The sequence below is a fragment of the Clupea harengus genome, chromosome 20 (assembly GCF_900700415.2).
Source record: "Clupea harengus chromosome 20, Ch_v2.0.2, whole genome shotgun sequence".
Classification (NCBI taxonomy): Eukaryota; Metazoa; Chordata; class Actinopteri; order Clupeiformes; family Clupeidae; genus Clupea; species Clupea harengus.
The window spans coordinates 8,934,458-8,955,435 of NC_045171.1; the positions used below are offsets into that span (position 1 = coordinate 8,934,458).

The window sequence follows — 20,978 nt, forward strand, 5'->3', positions numbered from 1 at the left end:
GATATAAACATAAACATAGAGATGAACTATGTAAACACACACACCGCAAAGCAACCATTTACTTTAAAAAGGAATTACAAAGTTTTTGTTCAAAACTAACAAGCCAACAGTACAGTTGGAACTGTTGAAATTTAGCAAAAATGTAGGGGTGTAGATATATAGATCCCATACATACACAAGCACATCAGCCTCCACTCCCACACACACACACACACACACACACACACACACTCACACTCAATGAGGTTGTTCTGCAGCGGTGTTCCTGTGAGCACCACTCTCCGGCGGGTCTTGATGTTGTTCATGGCTTTGGAGATGGCCGACGCCTCGTTCTTCAGGATGTGGCCCTCATCACAGATCACAAAATCAGGGCCTGGGGACCCAGCACAGCAAGGTTGAGGGTGAGAAACAGAACCTCCCCCGAAACACACACACACACACACAAAGTCTGGACAAACCGGCCTCTCATAGGCCACGATCAGAATGGTTCACCAACTAAACAACAAAAAAGCTCTCAGTAAGTAGCCTGTGTGGATTAATGTACACTCTGATACAAGCATTGTCTACATATAGCCTAAATCAGTGTTTTTCAACCTTTTTTGCGTCAAGGCACACTTAAGACACAGAAAAAATCTCACGGCACACCAACAACCGGAAATGATATGAAAATCAAACCCAAACATAGTTTCAGCATGAGCATAATATACTCTAAGAAATCAGGGAAACGCGTGTTCTATTTGTTATGTTTTATTAAACTTAACATCATCCTAATGCCAAGATGGCACAGGCTTTATGCCCAGGTACAGATCATTTTGGACAGGCTGCATTACCGCCACACACCTGTAGAACAAAAGACATGCAATTAGAACAATAACTGTCATGGTATATGAACATCGTTAAATGCTAGCTCCATCCACAAAGCGCACGTTAGCCTGGAGTTGGGCATGGCCACTTATATCTGTCGACTCATCGAGTTGCAAAGCAAATTTCCCGCTGCAGCGTATCTTCTCCAAAACAATGCTCTCGATGTCAGCAGACATGTCATCAATACGTCTCGCTATGCTGTTATCTGAGAGGGGAACTTTAGCAATCTCCTTCACTGCATCTGGGCCTAGCATGACATTGACAATGGCTTTGCAGGCGGGTAATATCAATGATTCCCCCACAGTGTGTGGCTTTTTTGACTTAGCTACAAGTTCCGCTACTAAATAGCTAGCTTCCAGGGCTCTCTCGGACACCTTTGTGACCTTTGTCATCATAGTAGCCTGTTTCACAGTGTTGTCACGCAAACTAACAAAATAGTTTGGATCCTTGTTTGGATCACGGCACACCTGACAGCCAGTGGTTGAAGTGGTTGAAAAACACTGGCCTAAATACTCTATGATCTTCCATGAGGGAAACTGGCAATAAAGAAAGACAAGTCATCTAAGGCTTTATTTATGTTGTGGTGGAGGACATAATCTCTTATCTTATTTAAATACTTGGATTTCTGGGTAAACCTGGTCCTACCTGGGTCCACCAGGGTCTTCTGGAAGGTCTCCTTAAGCTTTTTGCTCTTGAGACTGCGGCCTATCGTGAGGTTGCGGTACATCTCGTAGCCAATAATCAGGACGCCGCCATCCTCATGCCAGCGCTGCAAGGTGTATGCCCGCTCCTGAGGGCGCTTCACTGTGGCCAGCTCAATCACCTGGGCACAAAGGGCGGGCGCGTGCGCGCGCACACACACACACACACACACACACAAACACACACAAACACAGTAATTTAGAATGTTAGAGTTTCCCCTGTTATGGAGGACAACCGTGAATACATTTAAAGAATTCCCTTTAAAAATAAATAACTGAGAAAAATTTAATTTCTATTTTAAATCTCATGTCAAACGAAAAAGTCATGAAATGTCCATCCGTGGTACAATGCCAGCGTGTGTACCTCTAAGCTCTCCTCGTCCTTGAGGCCGTCCTGCCACTTCTCAAACTCATTCTTCCAGTTGAGGACAGTGTTGAGCGGACACACCACCAGCGCCGTGCTGAAGTTCAGCTTCTCGCACAGCAGCATGGTATGGAGGAACGTCACCACCTGCAGGACACACGCCGCAACAGCAGGACACACACATTACATTACATTACAATGCAACGTACCTCAGGGGGGAGTACTTGTACTCCATACCACTGCACTTGCTCTTATTTGTTAGTTATTGTATTTTTGTGTTGTGATACGTTGTCCCTCGTGGCACAGGATTTCGTTGTATGCAAATACAATGACAATAAAGGCTTTCAATTTCAATTTTCGTTTTCAATTTCAATGCCATGTTTTGGAGCAGACACGTTGTGTGAGTGTGGTTGATGGGCCACACCACTCACCTGAAGCGTCTTGCCCAGCCCCATGCAGTGGGCCAGGATGCAGCCCGACCCGCCGGAGGTCTTCTTGGCCTTCTTTACAGACTCAACGCAGCAGTCCCAGATGAACTGAACGCCTACAGAGAAGAACAGACTGTGACTGCCCATCCACTGAAGAACAGACTGTGACTGCTCATCGACTGAACGGTTTTCAAACATTCAAATGTTTGAGACCCAATAATGACAATCTGATAAAAAAAAAAACATCCAAAGGTTGAAAGGTTAACCTTCTGTGCACAACCATGAACACCAGTTCCAATGATTTAAAAGTTTATTTAATAATATGTGTGTGCGTGTGTGTGTATATCCATGATTCATTTAGACCGAGGCAAGAAGCCTTTCTGCTCTGGTCACCTACTAGCCCCTATACTTTCCCAAATCTCTGGGAAACGGAGATTATTCTGAGAGCTTAACTACTCAAAACCCAAATCCATCAGGCAGGGTTACCCCCCATTTTCACTGACAACATTTTCAAAACTTTTCAAGGACCCTTAATGAAATTGCCTGAGTCCTTGAGCGCGCACATACCGTCCACTTGATGGGGCTTGAGCTTGGTGACCAGGTTCCTGTGCACCTGCACCAGCGGTTCTTTCGTCTCCTCGTCCTCGTCCAGCACCAGCTTGGTGGTGATTGGACAGTCCATCTGAGACGCCGCCTCAACCACGATCACCTGGGAGCACCAAAAAAAGAAAGAAAAGAGAGAGAGAGAGAGAAAAGTGAGTGCGATCCTGTAGTTGGGGCTTGTTAATTCGGTATGTTTGTGTGGTGTGTGTGTGTGTGTGTGTGTGTGTGTGTGTGTGTGTATGTGTGTATATATATATATATATATATATATATGACACAGTGCACATGCATGTATGAGTGAGAGTGAAAGCATGTGTGAGTGAGTGCGTGAGTGAGTATGTGCATGTGAGCGTGTGTGAGTGAATGTTTGAGCGTGTGTGTAAGTGTGCGTGCGTGTGTGTAAGAGTGTGTGTGTGCATGTGCATGTGTGTAAGAGTGTGTGCGTGCGTGTGTGTAAGAGTGTGTGCGTGCGTGTGTGTAAGAGTGTGTGCGTGCGTGTGTGTAAGAGTGTGTGCGTACAAGAGTGTGTGTGCATGTGCGTACACTCACACTCCTCACCTCTCTGAGTTTTTCCCTCAGAGCCTCCCTCTCAGCGATGCGCTTCCTCCGGTCCTCCTCCTCCTTCAGAGCGTTCACCGTCTCCGACCGCAATTTGTCGTCCTTCAGAATCTTCCGGATCTTCTTGCGACCTTTCGGCGTTCCCTTGTCACTGCCACTCCCAGACCCAGACCCAGACCCAGACCCAGACCCAGACCCATCTTCCTCTTCTCCTTCCTCATCCTCCCCACTCTGCAAATGGCAGACAGTGTTGAGTCAAGTGTGTGAGTGTGTGTGTGTGTATTTATCCCACAGCTAGGGCAGTGCTTTGAATTCACAAAGAAGATTACTGAGCTTCATGACATACTGACAGCCATTTTTCAGGAGACCAAAAGGCTTAAAGTAGATTATTTGAAGGTTTACTCTGCCCCTCCCTACTGTTGGAATTGTAATAGGTTACTGTGACGCACAAAATGGTCTGCTGTAACATTACGGTAATGGACATAGCTACTAAGAAACTAGATGAAACACAGTAACGGTACCAGACACTCAGTAACATTACAAAACCAGATTACATGTACATGATCCTCCAAATGCTTCATGTAATTTAACTTAATTCAAGCACTAGTGCATGATGGGTAAAAAGTAACCTTAGCACTGGAGGAGTCCTGGACTTTGATGCGGCGGCGCTTTTTCTTCTGCTGCTTGTAGCTCCTCTCCTTCTTCGCCTTGGCGGCCTTCTTGGAAGATCTGTGAGGAGAGAAGATGGCTACGTCACTCGAGGTCAAATTATTTCATGAAAAAGTGACGAATATCACAATGAACACCCAACCACCATTCTCACCAATACAAGCATCTTTATCATAAGGGATCACTATGCTCACAGAGTATGACTAATTATCTCATACCCCCTTTCCACCAAGGCAGGTCCAGGGCCGGTTCGGAGCTGGTGCCTAATTCCATACCTGGGGCTACGGGCAGGATTATTGGGACCAACAAGACAGCATCTGGTCTGCCTAAAAAGAACTGGCTAACAAGCTGGTAAGCTGTTATGGTGACAAGAAGTCAAGGGAGTGGAGGTGGTTAAACACCGAGACCTCAGCATGATTCTCCATGAGTGGGTCAAACGCCGAGACCTCAGCATGATTCTCCATGAGTGGGTCAAACGCTGAGACCTCAGTAAGGCCCTTCACGTCTTCCCAGTGGACGTGGTTGAGCATTCCTCCCCCTTTAGCCTGACGGGGCATTTGTTCGAGTTCCAGAGTTCTTGTTATTTTCCTCTTGTTCACTCTGTACGGCTGCGGAGTGCTTATCAGAGGGCCCCAAGGTCGTTGGGGAGAAAAGATAATTGTCGCCTTTGCACCAACATGCAATGTTTTATGTTTAGACACTATATCTGAAAGTCTGTTTTTGTGTCAGAGACGGCTGCATTTGGAAGGCAGCATGTAATCATCCCCTTTTCGTTTACATGTCCAACAACAGGGTCAACAAGAATGGGGGTTGTGGGTTAAAAGCTGCTTCTTGTAGGGGCCCACCTTTCTGGTGTTGTGGTTTGATCGCTTTCTACTTTCAGTCTCTTCCCGGGGAAGTTCCTCTTCCAAGTCTCTGAGGCGTTCAAATCTGTCCTGCAGCCTCAGGGGCTGAGGGGTTCCCCCGAGACTACGAGCACTGCTGTAGTTTGCAGATCTGGCTATAGTGCTGTTATGATACCTGTGGTTCCTGAGTCTGACTACATCGGCGTTTACTGGTGTTAAAGTCATTAGTGACCTTTGACCTTTTATTTGGGTTATGGGTCTGGCACCGTGCCTGTGCAAACGGTCAGTACTCACATTTGGGTTTGTTAGGACGATGCATTCAGCCGCTCCATCGGCAGTGACATCACCCTGTCGCGGTACATTCTCATTCTCTGCACACCTTGAGAGAACTGTTGCTGTACTCACTTCGTGGGATGCATCTCCAGGGTTCTTGCACCATTTCAAAAGTAAAATGTTATGCTTTTTAAGACCTCAACAAATATAATTTAAGACCCAAAAATGTCACAATTTCTTTGGAATACTCAATTCAGGGGTGCAAACTCATCAGGGATGAAAAAGGTGACAACGATGCGAACCCCTAGGAGGGTCCGGGGCATGCTCCCCGGGGAATATATTTTATATATAAGAACATTTTGCACATTTTAAAGTGTCTGGTGCACTTTGACAACATAATTATGAGGCTAGATCTATGAAGAACTTTGTGCTGTTGTAAACAATTTTGTGCTCTGGTAACAGTTTAATCATAAACATTCCTGTGTTGAATTTTACATTTACATTTAGTCATTTAGCAGACGCTTTTGTCCAAAGCGACGTACAAGGGAGAGTTGCACGGGCACAGGCCAACCCAACCTGCCTCTAGTTGAGCCACAGTAATGGCATCCTCCTTCTAAAATTCTCTCATTCTGAAAACAAACTGAAGTAGGAGAGTGGTAAATTTGTTCAGTTGCAGTGAAGCGCCCAGCAGTAGAAAATGGGTCTGTGTTTCAGATTACAGATTACATAGGACGTGTTGGGTCAGGGGAGGCAGAGCCTCATAAAAAGTAAAAAAACGAAAATAAATATTAATATGTATCTAACTGATCTGTGCTTTAAATAAAATGTTTGTATGATTCCGATAATTTTTATAATCAAAAATTCGCTGAATTTGACCAATGAGCAATGTTCCAGTTCAAACAGAGGCGAGCAACGAGCTGCGCCTCAATCTCAGATTGTGCAATCCCTCACACACTGGGTTGAGCACATGCCTTTGCTTTCTCATTGTTTGTCATCACTGAAATATTTGTAGACACTGTTATTATATGTCGTTTGTATCCATAGAATAGGTAATGTAATGTATTTCACGTATGTGAAGAAGCTATTAGTCTTGCTGATCTGTCATAAAACCACAGTGAAAAAAGCACATAGGGGAGGCAAACGTAACCTCTGCCTCAATGAAGGTGGCATGCGAGAGCCTGGAAAATGGTCTTCCAATCCAGTGAAGTGATAAATACATAATGGGAGACCAATGCCAGAGCTAAAAGGTTTGCTTTAAACGACAGGACAGAAGATAACTTTAGCAGCTAAACTCCGGACCAAACTCGCCTGACGGCCATGTCTTTTATGTAAATGTACATTTTTCGGCGTTTTCACGCTTAGATTTGTCAAAAGTTACTGAGAAAAAGACACTGTACTATCCGATAACACCGTTATTGTAACCAGCAAAAATGGTTAATGTGATTTGCGAGGCGTCTGTCAGCCAACTGTCTGACTTCAGCACGTTAGCCTACGTTAGATAGCATAACGTTATTGCAGCGTACCAACGTTACACGTTACCGTAAATGCCATCTTAAAAAGGCCGCTCGAAACCAACGCTTTCACCCGAAAGACATGTCTTGTAATACACCTGTCAATTACGGCATTGAGGCAGCTACCTTCCATTTCGAACAGACCAGAAGACTCAAAATAAAAAGCGTGTCATGGTGACATGGGTTGGCCAAACAAACAAGCTTGAAAGAAATATTCATGACAGCTTGCGTTCACAGATTACTTGGAGATACCCAAGTGTCTGTGTGTGTGTGTGTCGAACCTCACATCGACCACCGCGTAATGGCGACACGCAGCCTGACGTCAGCGTCTGTAGCCGACGTACCGTAAACAGCTATTAAATTGCGGAGACTCATTTCACACAATACTAAATTAATCAACTATTAGATGTTTTACGATGCGCCACTGTGCTTTCTCGTCGTCATTAAGCGCACCGGTAAAAAAATGAATACCTACAGCAACTTTACGTGAAATTTAAGACAATTTAAGACCTTAATTACCCGAATTTTAATTTAAGACTTTTTAAGGACCCGCGGGAACCCTGATCTCGTAGTTCATCCCTCTTTGATAAAATTGATAAAATCGACCTTTGATTACAAAATGTTAATCTTCGGTGCATTTTCCATGGCTGGATGTTTGGTTTTTGATCTAGCTTCAAGGGGACTTTGCCGTTAAGTTGTTGCCAACTGCCTCGGCTGGCTCTCGTAAAGTTGTCTTATTTTAAAACGAGCCACTTATTCACTTATTCAATACAAATCTGTGCCGGTTTCACTTAGGACATCGTTTTTTTTGTCCAAAAGAATGACAAGACATGTCCGAGAGAAATTTGGTTATCATTGATCGCTGTTTTGGAACTGTTTTGGAAACCACCTATTTCACGCTAAGCGTTCTGGAACATCCCCCTAGGTGCCCTTGGAGCCTAGTGGTAACACAAAAGGGGAGGGTATCCAAACTGGCACGAGCTCCAGCCCAGAACTAGCACATCGTTTGCGTTGGTGGAAAAGGGGTCTCAAATTGGCAGTGATTGGAAACAATGACGACTGTATTTTCATTTACCATTTAGTTCTAATAGTTTATGTTGGGGTCTACCTGTCAAGACAGATTACATATGCATGCATGTGTGTTCCAAAGGGTGAGTGTGTGTGTGTGTGTGCGTGCATGTGTGTTCGTAAGGGTGTGTGTGTGTGTGTGTGCGTATGTGTGTGTGCGTATGTGCGTGTATGTGTGTGGTGTGTGTGTGTGTGTAAAGGTGTGTGTCTGTGTGTGTGTGTAAAGGTGTGTTCGTAAGGGTGTGTGTATACCGCACCTGGTTTTTCGTTTGTTGCCTTCTTCCTCAGAATCACTGACTGCCTCGCTAAGAGCAGATTCACTGCCGGAGCTCGACTGTGAACCTTCAAAGTTAGAGTCCGCCGAGTCATCGCTGACCACTGCGTAAACACACACACACACGCAAACACAAGTGACGTGAGCAAGAATAACTACAGTATTTACAATAGATAAGATCACATAGCACCATGAAAAACTGAAAAAAATAATAATAATAATCATAACTGCACCTTAGGTTTGCATCTTTATCATAGCAGGTTATTCTTAAAACATTTTTTAAAGTTTTACAATATTTCTAAAATATTAATGCCCAATGGATTAGAATTAAATCTAAACGCGAAAACATGCTAAAACAATTAGCGGAGATCTTTTGCCCCCAGCGTGTGCAGAAGCGCTGACCTTTCCTCTTGCTCTTCTTCTTGCCCTTGTCCTTCTTCCCGCTCTTGCCTGCCTTCTCGTCTTCTGATTCGCCCTCGCTAAGCGACAGCTTGTGCTTGAGCAGGCGATGGCGCCGGCGGCTCTTTTTCTTATCTACGTCAGAGTCTGCATCGGAGTCCTCGTCGTCTTCTGACAACAGACAACAACAAAAACAAAACCACATGAGGTATATCAGGACATGAAGAACTTCAGAACACCTTCAGTCAGGTAAAGATGGCAGTAATGTTGTGCTTGTTCATGTGTCTTGCTGAGAGTAGGCCACTGTGTGTGTGAGTGCGCGTCTGTGTGTGTGTGTGTGTGTGTGTGTGTGTGTGTGTGTGTGTGTGTGGTGTGTGTAGGAGGCTCCCTTTTTTCCTCCCCATTAAGTCATTGCCAACTATCAGTGTGTTCAGCATTACTTCTACCGTGAAAGATGCTGGGAAAAGGAAAATGATTATTCAAACTTTACATAAAAAGTATGAAAACTTCAACCCTTTTGATTAAGCACCTTCTTTGTTTGTTTGCCACTGACTCCCTCCCCCCCCACACCACCCCCCCCCCCCACACCACCCTACCCCATACAGCCAACTACCGTTCCACCACAAAGAGTGTCTGTGTCTGTGTCTGTGTCTGTGTCTGTGTCTGTGTCTGTGTCTGTGTCTGTGTCTGTGTCTGTGTCTGTGTCTGTGTCTGTTCTGTGTCTGTGTCTGTGTCTGTGTCTGTGTCTGTGTCTGCTCACCCTCCTCTCCGTTCTCTTCCCCGCTTTCGTTCTTGACCTTCTTGGCTGGCTTTCCGTCTTCCTGCTCAGAGTCGCTGTGCTCCGATGAGCTCTCCGCCCCAGAGGAGTAAGTGGCTTTGATTTGTGCAAGCAGCATTTTCTTCGCAATTCTGAGGGAGGTAGAAAGACACAGCACAAAAATGCCAAGAGCTGTTAGACGCATACAGCACAACCCACTATTCTGAACACAAACTGCAATGAGAATGGGGGGGGGGGGGATATTTGACCCGAGACGTATTTTTTTTTGGTCTTTCAAAGTGGCTTGAGAAAGGGGACAAAGGAAATTCTGCAGCAGAATGTGAAGAATGTTTGTGCATTAAGTGACACTCAACAGAGGGCGGGTCTTGTAAAATGAAAGACTCTGAACCCACATAAGGTCACGGAGGGGTTAAGACAGAAGAAATGTCATGTTATGAAATGGAAGAGTCAACGGCGTGGCCTTAAATCCAGTAGAAGGTCACAGGTCACAGACCTGATGCAGTGGGTTGTGGAAGCCCACCAGCCTCGTCGTGACTTACATGAAGATCTATGGTCAGGTCAGATTCATGCAGATTTTCAGCCATCTCTAAGGAAGCTCAAAAACTTTCTAGCACCACTGCAAATTTAATTCCATGTTTTAAGTGGGTAGTTCCCACTAAAATAGTCAAATATATTCTTGCTCTGTGAAAAAACATGAATGGACGCTTCGGCAGTTTTTAGGTTACTAATTCATGTTTCTTTAGATAGTGGTACCAGAGCCAAAATGTGCGGGGGAGGGTCATACGTCCAACACACATTTTGACACAATCAGGTTAATAACTGAAGTGACATTCTTAAATTACACTTTTTCATACACTTGAGACTGTAATTCCGTGGCTACTTGCATGAGTACTCCTCTTCACCTTTCTAAACCGGTGTTGTGATGTTTCTGAGGTCTGACATCTATGGAATGCAGGATTAGCGCGCACTGAGGGAGGGACATTGGGCAGTGGTCTAGATGGTTAGGGTCTGAGCTCTTTGTAGTAAGGCATTAAATGATATGTACTCATGCAAAGCGGACACTGTTAATACACCATACCCTGCCATTTCAGACTGGGGCAAGATTGTTCCATTGGTAATGATAATGTAGGCTACACAGTTAACAGGTGAATTTCCTTAAAAACAGATATAACTGGAGAGTAATTTCAAACTACAACTCAGTCAACCAAAAACTATATGAATTTCTAATCGTAAAAATCTCAGATATCCTTGAACACTAGCAAGAGCACTGGTCTATTATGATGTCCAATTTGTTGATCTCAACTTGGTTTGTAGGACTTATTTCACAGCTACTTTAGCTGGCCAAGTTTACTGTCAACAAGCTTCCAGAGAAACGTAAAATTGGTCAGGAGTGTCGTACTAATGCCAACCTGTGTGCTTAGTGTGTTCACAGCAGGTAGCTATTCCCAAAGAATAGCCCGCAATAGGGTTTCCACCCATTTTCACTGATAAAACCGTTCCATGACCTTTCAAGGACCTTTAATTAAATGTCCACGACCTTTCACAACCTACAATTATTGCATACTTTACCCCACATGTTGGGCCTAATTACTGAATGAAAATTGAACAAATGTTCACATCCTTTCTCTAATAAGCTAGTTAGGCTATGCCAATTCAAGTGGAAACTAAAATCATGCTCCAGAAATCTGCAGAGCAAAACATTATCCATGAAAAGTATAAGAACATTACAATAGACCTACATACAATTCAATTCCATGAGTTCACACAAACGTTTGATTACTTTACTGAATTTCATTACTTTTCCAGGCCAGGAACATTTTAAAATTCCATGGCTTTTGCAGGATTTCCATCAAAGTGGGAACCCTTGTACAACCCTGGCTAGTTTGTCTGACTCGGGAAGCATAGCAACCTAATATAACCAAAATAATTCTCCCCTATTTCCATCTCTCTCTCACACACAAAAAATCCTACTGTAAATAGTTTTTGACTACCAGTGAGGACTTCCAAAAAGGAATTATTAATCAATTATATGCCATAAAATATATCAAATGTAATGCACTGGAAATAAACATTGTGTTAGTTTGCTTGAGTAAACTAAGTAAATCACTACGAAGACTATATGAGGCTTCTCTTATGTATATTATTTGGCCTCTGACTAGAAACTAGAAATTTAGTGAAACAGATCAGTATAAATGAGTGTGACACCCCTCGTTTAGAACGTCTCTGCTTGCAATGGGAACCACTTCCTGAATCGTGTGGCACAGGCCACCTACTATAACTGTGACTATCACTGCACAATAGCAGTGAAATGCATTGCGATTCAGTGCGCACAATTGGATGGCAGCAAACAACCTAGTCAATGAGTAGTTTCAAAGAAAGGGTGATACATCGCCATCCAGCGGCTTCAATTTAACTAGAGAAGGTTTAACCACCCTACAAATCAGGAAGCTTAGGCATTCTGTGCTAATGCTAAGAAGTTAGAATAAGACAACATCTCTCGACGGTGACAAAGATCATTCAGCACTGAACCTTTTATAGCAAGCTAATAGCAATACCTTGTGCTCACCAAATTTCCACTTAGACTTTTATAGGACTTGGCTTAAAGATTGATCCCCACTATCTCACTGTGAATACTTTAGCAGACAATACACAAAATTGAACCTCCACTTGCAGCCACGTATTCCAATACTTTTCATCTTTAAATGGCATTTTTCCATACCATAATAAATTGCTGACTGGCTAAAGTGAACACTAAATCCCAATGCCCAGTGTTAACTCCCACGATGCCTTCACATATTTACCATGACATCCTCTATCCCATCCCTGCCCATCCATCAGCCTTTTTAAAAAACCATCCCACCTCAACTAATTGCAGGCCTGAGGCGGAAATGGGGGTATTTAAAGATATTTACTCAGATTGGTCATTTAGACACCTGCCGTAAAAGTGTGCACAGCCTGGCGTGGCTAGGGAAACTTAACAGACTCTCAATTAACCCTGTTACTCAGCTTTTGAGTCATGCTTGATAGGGATATACTAAAGCATGCAAAGAAACGAGCAATACATGTATGTCTACGTTTGCAGCCTGGCCAATGAAAGATGTGAGACAAGAGAGTGATGGGAATGAAGCATTCATTTATTGAATGATTCAGCCCTGAGCCAACAGGTAAGAAAATACGGTGGCTGAGCAAGCTCACGCTACCCTCACAAAAACACCTGACAATGCTAAAAAGTGAGATTGTAACATTGCTGTTAGTGTGAAACAAAATATGAAATAAACAAAAACATGTGCTCAAACAAAAAGATAATATCTCAAAAGAACACAAAAACATGAAATATGACATGAAGTATGGCATTTAAATGTGTCAAAACTACCAGAACATTTTCACGTAAGAGATACATTCCTTTCTAGCAGTGTGCATTAGCCGGACTTGGATTCAACGATTTTAGTCTACATTCATAGGCTGTCAGAAAGTCTGAAAGTGGCTTACACAGCAGCCAGCAAGTAAAATACACATAGGGCTATACTGGCCACATGTCCATCCTCCCTCAACATGCTTCAATGAGACATCAAGAAAGGGCCTTGTTTCTCTGCACCAGGAAAGACCTGAATAAAATGTGTTGTAGGGGAGTCCATACATTAAGTTGTACATGGTTGTCCATGAACTAAACTATTAAACACAAGCTATCTCGATCTTGGGGGCCATACCTATTCTCTGGGTCATCGTCATCATCGTCAGGCATCTGAGGGGGTTCACCTTTGACACCACCTTCGTCCCCTGCGCAAGAAACAATCAAAAAAATGGTCTAAGTGTGGTCCCCATAACCGTACTGAGGCAGCTACCTAATTTCAGTCCCTACTGTAAAGTGTTGATGAAGTCATGGAAGGAAACTCTCTGGGTGTCACGAGGATGTGATTCACCTGACGACTGCTGGAAACTGTCTATTCCGGCCATCACCGAGTCCATAATGGGCCGCATCTTTTGCTTGTCGTCGCTGTCCTCACCAGAGTCCTCTGCCTGCTCCTCCTCCTCCTCATGGTCGCTGGATGAGGGTGATCGGCTGGCGCTGACCTTGCCTCTCTTGGTCCTGCGTGTGCGTTCAAAGGACCTTTTCTTTGTTTTGGCAACTTTCTCAAGGGTCTCTTTGCTTTCCTGTTTCACCTTACCACGTCCTTTCTTTACGGTGCCAAGCTTGCTCAGACCCTTGATTTCCTTCTCCACATCGGAGTCATCATTTTCAGAGTCTGAGCTAGCGTTCTTCTTCTTCTTGCTCACGCTCTTGGCCACGCTCTTGGCCGCGCTCTTCTTGGCTCCCGCTTCTTGGTCGGAGTCGGACGAGGTGGCCTTCGGGGTAAGCTTGCGTTTGGTCGACCTCCTCTCAGAGGGCCGCACTGCAGGCTTGCTGAGACTCTCGTCTTTAGCCTTCTTTCCAGAAGACGCAACCTCGTCTCCCGAGCTGGCCTCCAGCAGTGCCCTCTGACGAAGGACTAAAGGGACTTCATCTGAGTCAGAGTCCCCTTGGGTGGACGACACCTTGGCCGCTGCCACCTCCTCCTGGTCACCGGAGGTCGTTGTGGTCTTGACCTTGGCCTTGGTTTTCTTGTCTGTGTCCTGCTTGCCGTTGCTTTTACTCTTTCTCTCAGAGGGTTTGCGAAGGGGCGTCGTCTTTACTCTGGGAGATCGCCGGCTCTTGAGGCCATCTTCCGGAGTGACAGATCCATCCCCATCCTCCTTGGTCGGCTCTACTGCTGCCTTCAAGCTGATTCTGAGAGGCATGGGCGTCAGCTTCACCACCAGCTTTTTTTTGCCCAGTGTAGCTATCCTTTTTTGAGCCCCAGAGGGCTTTTCGTCTGCCTCTTTGGCCTCTGTGGGTTGGGCCTCTTCAGGTGACAATTCTGCAACTTTGGCCTCTCTGGCCTCATCAGCAGCAGCAAGCTTGGTGGAGTCCGCGAGACTTTCAACCATCTGGAAAAGTTCATCGGGGATAGAGGGGGTAGCTGACAGGATCTCCCTGTCAATCTCTGACGAATCTTCGACCAGCAAGTTCCCATCTTCCTGTACACCACATTCTCCATCGGGTTTGACATTGTCCTCCTCTTCTTCTTCTTCTTCCTCATCCTCATCCTCCTCCTCCCTGACCTCACTCTCGTTAAAGAGCTGCTTAGTGGGCGAACGAATGGGACTGTCTTTCATCTCCACAGCGTCTATGTCCATATAATCTGCATTATCCTCACAGTCAGACCCATCTATGGCATTGTTACTCTGGTCCTCATCTACCTTGGCCTGCTCGGCCTGCTCGGTGTGCCCAGTCGGCTCGATCTGGTCAGTCTGCTCATTCTGCCCAGTCGGCTCGGTCTGCGTGACCACTCTGTGTTCAACTGGCCCATGATCCACTGCAGCCTCCGCTCCGTTCTGAAGCTCCAGTTCTCTGAACTCGGCCTCCAAGGCATGTTCCAGGGTGGCGTGGGCCATTTTCAGGTCAGCCAGCACCGACTTAAACGCTTTGAGGTGGCGGTACCGCAACATAGGCTTGGTCCCCTTGTCTTTAGAGGCCTGCTGAATGAACTGCACAAACGTGTTGTTCAGGCCTGTTGTCGTCTCTATGAGCTTTTTTGTCTTTTTCACCAGTTCTTTTGGGATCTGAAGCAACTTGGGAGAGAACGTTAAGGTTCCAGAGCCCTCCGAGTGGTGCTCCTTCCCGTTGAAGGCAGCTTTGTCCTTCTTGCGGTCGGATTTATTGGTCTTTGGCTTGTGTTCCCGACACCACAACCGCTCAAGGTTTTGCATGACCTTACTACACCCAGTGGCCAAGTCGACCAGTGGTTCAGGGCTGCAAACGTAACAGTACCACTTGCTGCTTTCGTCCATGATCCCGGACAGCTCTTTCCTGCCGAGGTTGCGTAAAATACACTTTTTACAGAAGGCATTACTGCAGTAGTCACAACAGATTAGGTTTCCTCCTTCAGCACACCACCTGAAGAAAAAAGGACAATACACTGATTAATGGCTTTATAGGGAACAGGTGAACTCAAATTGTAGACTGGAGTGCAGATTCATGTCCAAGAAAGTATAATTTTCTTACCTGCACTGCTCATCCATATCATCGGCATCTTTGCTGATATCATCACTCATGTAGTACTTGTAACATGACTGAGAAAAAAAAAATGTTAAAGCATGAATATAAATATAAAAGTATATATATATAAATATAAATACAAAACTAAGCAGAGTATTCTTCTACACTGCATCAACTTACCTTGCAGATAAGGACTTTTAAAATGGGATGCACCAAGATAGAATCCCTCTGAAAATGATTAACTTGCTGACCGCAAGCTGTGCAATTCACTCTTTCAAGAAGTGAAATATCTGAAAAGCAAAAAAAAACATGCTAAGTAAAGAGCCAAGAAAAGACACTAACATAACTTACTGATTTCGAAGACAAGATAGAGGGAAAACACAGGGTGTGATCAAACAGGACCAAGTCTCTACCGGAGACGTGACTACTTACTAAAAATACAACAACAACAATACTACTACTACTAATCCTGTTTCTCTATGTCCACCCGAAATACTGTGTGCCAAATTTATTTAGACGGACCATTTTCCATACGTTTCCTTTGGGGGTCTCCTCTGCTCCTCCTGCTTCTGAACTCTGGGCCTGTGAAGTCATCTTTAGATTCTTCATCCACAGGCTCAGGGTTGACCACTATAGTACCTGAGGATGGGGGGGGGGGGAGCACTTGTGAAAATTTCTCTGCATCTCATTTTCAAAAACCATACAGGCCACTCCAGATATCAAATGGTCAGTACCGTGAATTCAAGACATTTATTTTAATGCACCTCCATGGTTTGTTTTCTTTCTATACAAATAGTAATTAAAGAAAAAGAGCAGTACCTTTAGGCAAACTGGTCACTTCCGTGTTGCTGTCAGCAGGATTGTCTATGGAGCAATCCTCCTGATCACTCTGCTCAGATTCGTCTGACTGATCTAGGCCAGTGTGCTTGGTCACAGTAGTGGGTTTCCTGACATTTAATATACGACAATGAGTTTAGTCGGTGAACTACAGTTACATGACGCACCCAGAGAGAAAATAAAAGAGAACTCATCATGAGCTTAAAGGGGTGATATGGAGCTTTAGTTGTAAAAAAAAAAACCTACTTCAAACAACGATTCAAGTCCCTGATACATAGAACAATAGTGTAGTTGAACAGCATACCAAAGAATACTGGGTAACATTTATGTCTGTTCCTTCAAAAACTCACAACTATGGTATGTCTAAACATTTTAATTTTGAAATATTATTCAATGGCAATGCAAATATTCAGGGAAAAGACACCCCTCTCACCTCTTAGATCTTGAAGAGGAGGCCTTTGCTGTTTCTGTGGAGCTCCCAGGCTGCATAAAAACACAAAGCAGATGAATTGCAAAAACCCACAGGAGTTTGAATGTCTCTGGTATATCAAGGGTTAACACAGCTCCATTTTACAGGACAGAAAACACTACACTCTAACACAGAATTTCATCAGGCCTTTTTCGGCTTGTCTTTCTGGCACACCAGGGGTTAATATGGTTCCATTTTATAGGGCAGAACCACTACAGTCTAAAATAGGTCTGCGGGACCTTCCTCAAGGTCACAAGCTTAATGGCACAAAGACATGAAGCATGACACACTTTGTATCCAATAAGAGTGAGTACAACCAATTAGGTTTATATCTGACATTAAGGAATCTTTGCTGCAGTTTACACCCAAACTAAATTGTATGGATTCAAACAGAAAGTCTGGCAAAAAGGCTGACCTAACCAAATTGTGTGATGCTGAAACTGCTTAAATGGCTCCATGAATGAAAAAGCATTTGGAATATGAAGAAGTACCATTATTGGTGCATCTGCATTCTATGCAATCTCACTGGGTTAGGCTACTTCTCTGAGAAAGACAATAAAACCCCCAAATTGCATACAGATGTAATCAAACTAAACAAACGTTATCTTGTAAATAAACACGTGCCTAGTTTTCATTTCAGATACTAGTGTTACAAAACAATTCCATCATACCTCTTCCATGATTTGGTCAGTTGTGTTTGATTCAGTAGAGGCCATTTTACCTATAAAACACAAAAAGATGTTCACTGAATCAGGCACTGAAATAACAGAACAATTTCCATCCAAACCACTCCTGTTAGCATCTGTAATTGCCTCATTTGACAGTATAAATTCTGAGCAGGATGCAGACAATACATCAATGTTGACATTCACAAAGGCATTGATGCTCACAAAGTTAAGGACAAATATACTACCAGGTTTTCAGGAATGGAACCAAATAATGGAGAGAGTCATGAAGGGAAGGATTTAAAAATCTATCTCAATGAGTGTCAGTTAATTCTACGTCTGCAAAGTGCAAGTCAAAAAACTCACAAGCTAGAGACAGGATGGCCACAACACTATGAGGAAAATGCATCAGCCAGTCATAAAACCAAACACAACAACCCCATATTCCAAAGACAAATACTAGGTGTGCACATGTTCACCATAACTACAGTTTTATGTCACTGAAACCAACCGAAGAGAGTCAAGCTCTGCGTTGATTTACGCCTACATTTCTCCCGGGTGCCTTTATGGTATAGCCTACACACTACTGCCCGCTGAAAGAAGCAGGCAGACACCAGTAAACAGTAAGAATCCCCAGTACACCAAACCCTAAGACACTCACCAGAAGTTTGGGGCTCATTAATATCCTCTTCTGCAGAATAACTCATGTACTCATGGAGTTTTGTCACCAATGTATTCAGCTTGCCGGAACTAGCAGGGATACTGTTCAAGAGTTAAACGCATGCATTATGGCCATGTCAAAAGTGACCACGATGGTCGACGTGTACTAAAGATAGACAAGTACAACATTTGGTCTCTATATGACATGGATTAAGCTCATTCAGTGTCTGGCCATGTAGGTTATACCGAAAGGGTTACGCCCATTTCTTCAGTAATGCATCATTAAATAAATTAACATTACTTCTAAAATTGCCGCTATGTATGTTATAATAGGCATTAATAGGATTACAGCAGCAAAAGGAAAAGCTGTAATGTTGTTATCAAATTATGCATCACGTTATTAACGTTAGCTAAGTAGCCCAAGGAAAACATTGCCTATTCTTCCATCGTAGCTTTTGTTCATTCTGATCTTCAAATGGTAATTTTGATTCGTGGGTCATATTTTCCGCGAGTCATGAATAATCTCATAGAACATAAGCAAGGCGTACACAGGAACTGGATGGGGGGGGGGGGGGGGAGACGTAACCAGTCAAACACAAGCAGTTCGCGCGGGCCTTGTTCTGCCCTCGTGTTTATGGACATTCTGCGTCATCACTAGGTAATCACCGCACTCATCTTCCATTAGCTGATATCTAGCCTATCAAAACACCCGAGGAGAAAGATGATCGGCATGCAACGGAAATTGGCGTTTCGTGTCTAGCAAATAAAGAAAAGAGGGACTCGTGAAAATGATTACTTTCTATTCTCTACATTACCGTAACATAACAATGGCTGGTCTTTGTTTATGTTAGCGAGCCACCTAGCTAACTGTTAACATCTTTGTTAATGTAGCTAGCCAACACGGATGTTAATGAGACAAAAGGCAACTTTCCCGATCAGAAAATATGTATGAGCTAAATATTAGGTTGGGAGCTGTACATACAGGAGAGGGAGACCAACTTCACCTTAATAATTAGTCTTTGTGCATACATGCATCCACACACAGGCATGCATCGCTATGCATGCATCTGCCTCCCCCTCCAGCAAAAATAAGCAACTAGACAGTACAGTGCAAGCAGTTATACTCTTCATACGCAACGATCCCAGGGCGTTTATTAAAATCAACAATCCAAGGAAGTACAGTGCCTTCTGTATGTATACCTGGCGTTGGTAATGCATGACAATTTTATCAAAGGATAACCACACTAATATCACGCTTGCTGCAAGCATAGACAGTGGCTGCAACAGAGGAAAGACGCCGGCAGTGTCTGAAACCGGTAGCTTCGTTAGCTTAGCTTAGCTTACTAGCTCTGCCTTCATTAACGTTAAAGAAAAGCAAGGCGCCATGCTAACTAGCTAGTTAGCTAGCTAAGCAAACCAACGTCAAAAATCTTTAGTTGGACACATACCTGATGATGTCCGTAGTCATTTCTTGTACGTCTCAAATCAAGGGGTATCAAACGAGTTCCTTCAAATGTAAAAAATCCCAAATTCCAAAAACAAGTCTTTATTCGGAAAAAGACTAAATATTGAATCGTCTCACAGAAGACAAAGCAATGGCGCCATCTTACCGGATGGCTAGAGACGCACTAAAATGGCGCATCCTGCTCAAATCACCCGTGCTATCCCATTGGTTAGTTCTCAGAGAACTTCTTGCTTTCTGAATGGTCAAGAAATTCATTTACCTCTCATAGGTGTAGAAAAATCTAAAGGATCGTTACTTTCTGAAAGGTATTGGTGCATAAATCGCCGCTTTGACGGCTCAACCTAGTTGGTCAATTTTATGTTTATTTTATTCCCGGCCTTCTCTTCAGTGCCAGGATACTTCCAAGAGTTCAGAGCACGGGATATAAAGCCGTCTCTTTCTTATTCCATGTCTACTGGGTGTGTCTGTGTTTATGGGCATCTGAATTCACTACTTTATTCACTACTCCCGATTACAATGTCTCAAATGATATGGCCATATACCAGCTCAAAGCATCCAAGATAACCAGTGCATGAAAACATAGATATGTGTTTGTAGCCCCTTCAGCCCGATAAAATAGGATGGTAAAGTTGCATAGGTGTAAAAAGGGTTACAGTAAACACATTCTCAAACTGTAAATAAGCCTACTGAAAGGTGGGTGTGAAACAAACAGGCCAAATAGAGTGACATTTACGTAATTAACTGAGAGTGTGTGTGTGTGTGTGTGTGTGTAAAGTGTAACTGGTGCTCCACCTATACATGGCTATATGTTTACTACTTTGAGCAAAGAAAGCTTCAGCCTTGAACATTACATTCCAATGTCTGGTAAGTAAGTTTACACATACAAGGAACATAACAAGCACATCAAATTTGAACTAAGCAACCATGTTAAGAGGGCCATTAGAAGCAGAGCATGAAAACTACAGACAAAAAGCTACAACTTTTTATTGTTTTTTCTCCACTCAAAAATAATGGCCTCCTCTGACCTGGCCATTAGTTAGTGTGACTCTGTGTTTCTTGTTGTTCAACAGAGAATTCTGGAATATCTGAATGCACAACTCTGGTTTTTAGCACACCTAAATATAGATCAGTTTCACCTTTGCTTTAAGGTGTCTGCAGCCTCTGGCACCACTGATCAACATGTCCTACCAGAGAGGCTATAACAACTGTGCCACATTATGCTCAGAAATGCTCAGGGATGGAATAGGTCACACTTGCCTTATCATCTTCAGTTTATGCACGTGAACAATTCATTCTGTAGTTATAAAGAGAGAACCCCTGCTCTTTTGTATTTTTAGGTTATTTGAGGAAACACATCATAGCTCATGGCTGGGCAGATGAAACCTACTCGTACTCATCCCACAAAAAAATTCAGACATAAAGGATTGAATAACTAATAAGTTATTGCTCCTAAAGAGAAACAAAACTGAGG

At 43.7% G+C, this 20,978-nt stretch overlaps 1 protein-coding gene across 4 annotated transcripts in view; it reads right to left on the reverse strand.

Moving 5' to 3' along the window:
• Positions 1-19,686, reverse strand: part of atrx (ATRX chromatin remodeler) — a 52,793-nt gene extending 33,107 nt beyond the window's left edge. Inside the window, exons 1-20 of one of the 4 annotated variants that reach the window (XM_031557868.2) lie at positions 19,491-19,686; positions 18,044-18,144; positions 17,389-17,438; positions 16,682-16,731; positions 16,231-16,358; positions 15,946-16,050; positions 15,592-15,701; positions 15,418-15,485; positions 13,256-15,309; positions 13,043-13,112; positions 9,318-9,466; positions 8,561-8,728; positions 8,142-8,262; positions 4,148-4,247; positions 3,510-3,749; positions 2,925-3,066; positions 2,361-2,473; positions 1,930-2,076; positions 1,510-1,687; positions 236-373 (exon numbers count right to left, since the gene is read on the reverse strand). In XM_031557868.2, coding sequence (XP_031413728.1) covers positions 236-373; positions 1,510-1,687; positions 1,930-2,076; positions 2,361-2,473; positions 2,925-3,066; positions 3,510-3,749; positions 4,148-4,247; positions 8,142-8,262; positions 8,561-8,728; positions 9,318-9,466; positions 13,043-13,112; positions 13,256-15,309; positions 15,418-15,485; positions 15,592-15,701; positions 15,946-16,050; positions 16,231-16,358; positions 16,682-16,731; positions 17,389-17,438; positions 18,044-18,144; positions 19,491-19,510 — 4,252 coding nt within the window. In that variant the 5' untranslated portion in view covers positions 19,511-19,686. Of the gene's footprint in view, positions 1-235; positions 374-1,509; positions 1,688-1,929; positions 2,077-2,360; positions 2,474-2,924; positions 3,067-3,509; positions 3,750-4,147; positions 4,248-8,141; positions 8,263-8,560; positions 8,729-9,317; positions 9,467-13,042; positions 13,113-13,255; positions 15,310-15,417; positions 15,486-15,591; positions 15,702-15,933; positions 16,051-16,230; positions 16,359-16,681; positions 16,732-17,388; positions 17,439-18,043; positions 18,145-19,490 lie in introns of all 4 variants that reach the window. The other 3 variants (XM_031557867.2, XM_031557866.2, XM_031557869.2) reach the window with 3 other exon arrangements.
• Positions 19,687-20,978: the final 1,292 nt, after the last annotated feature.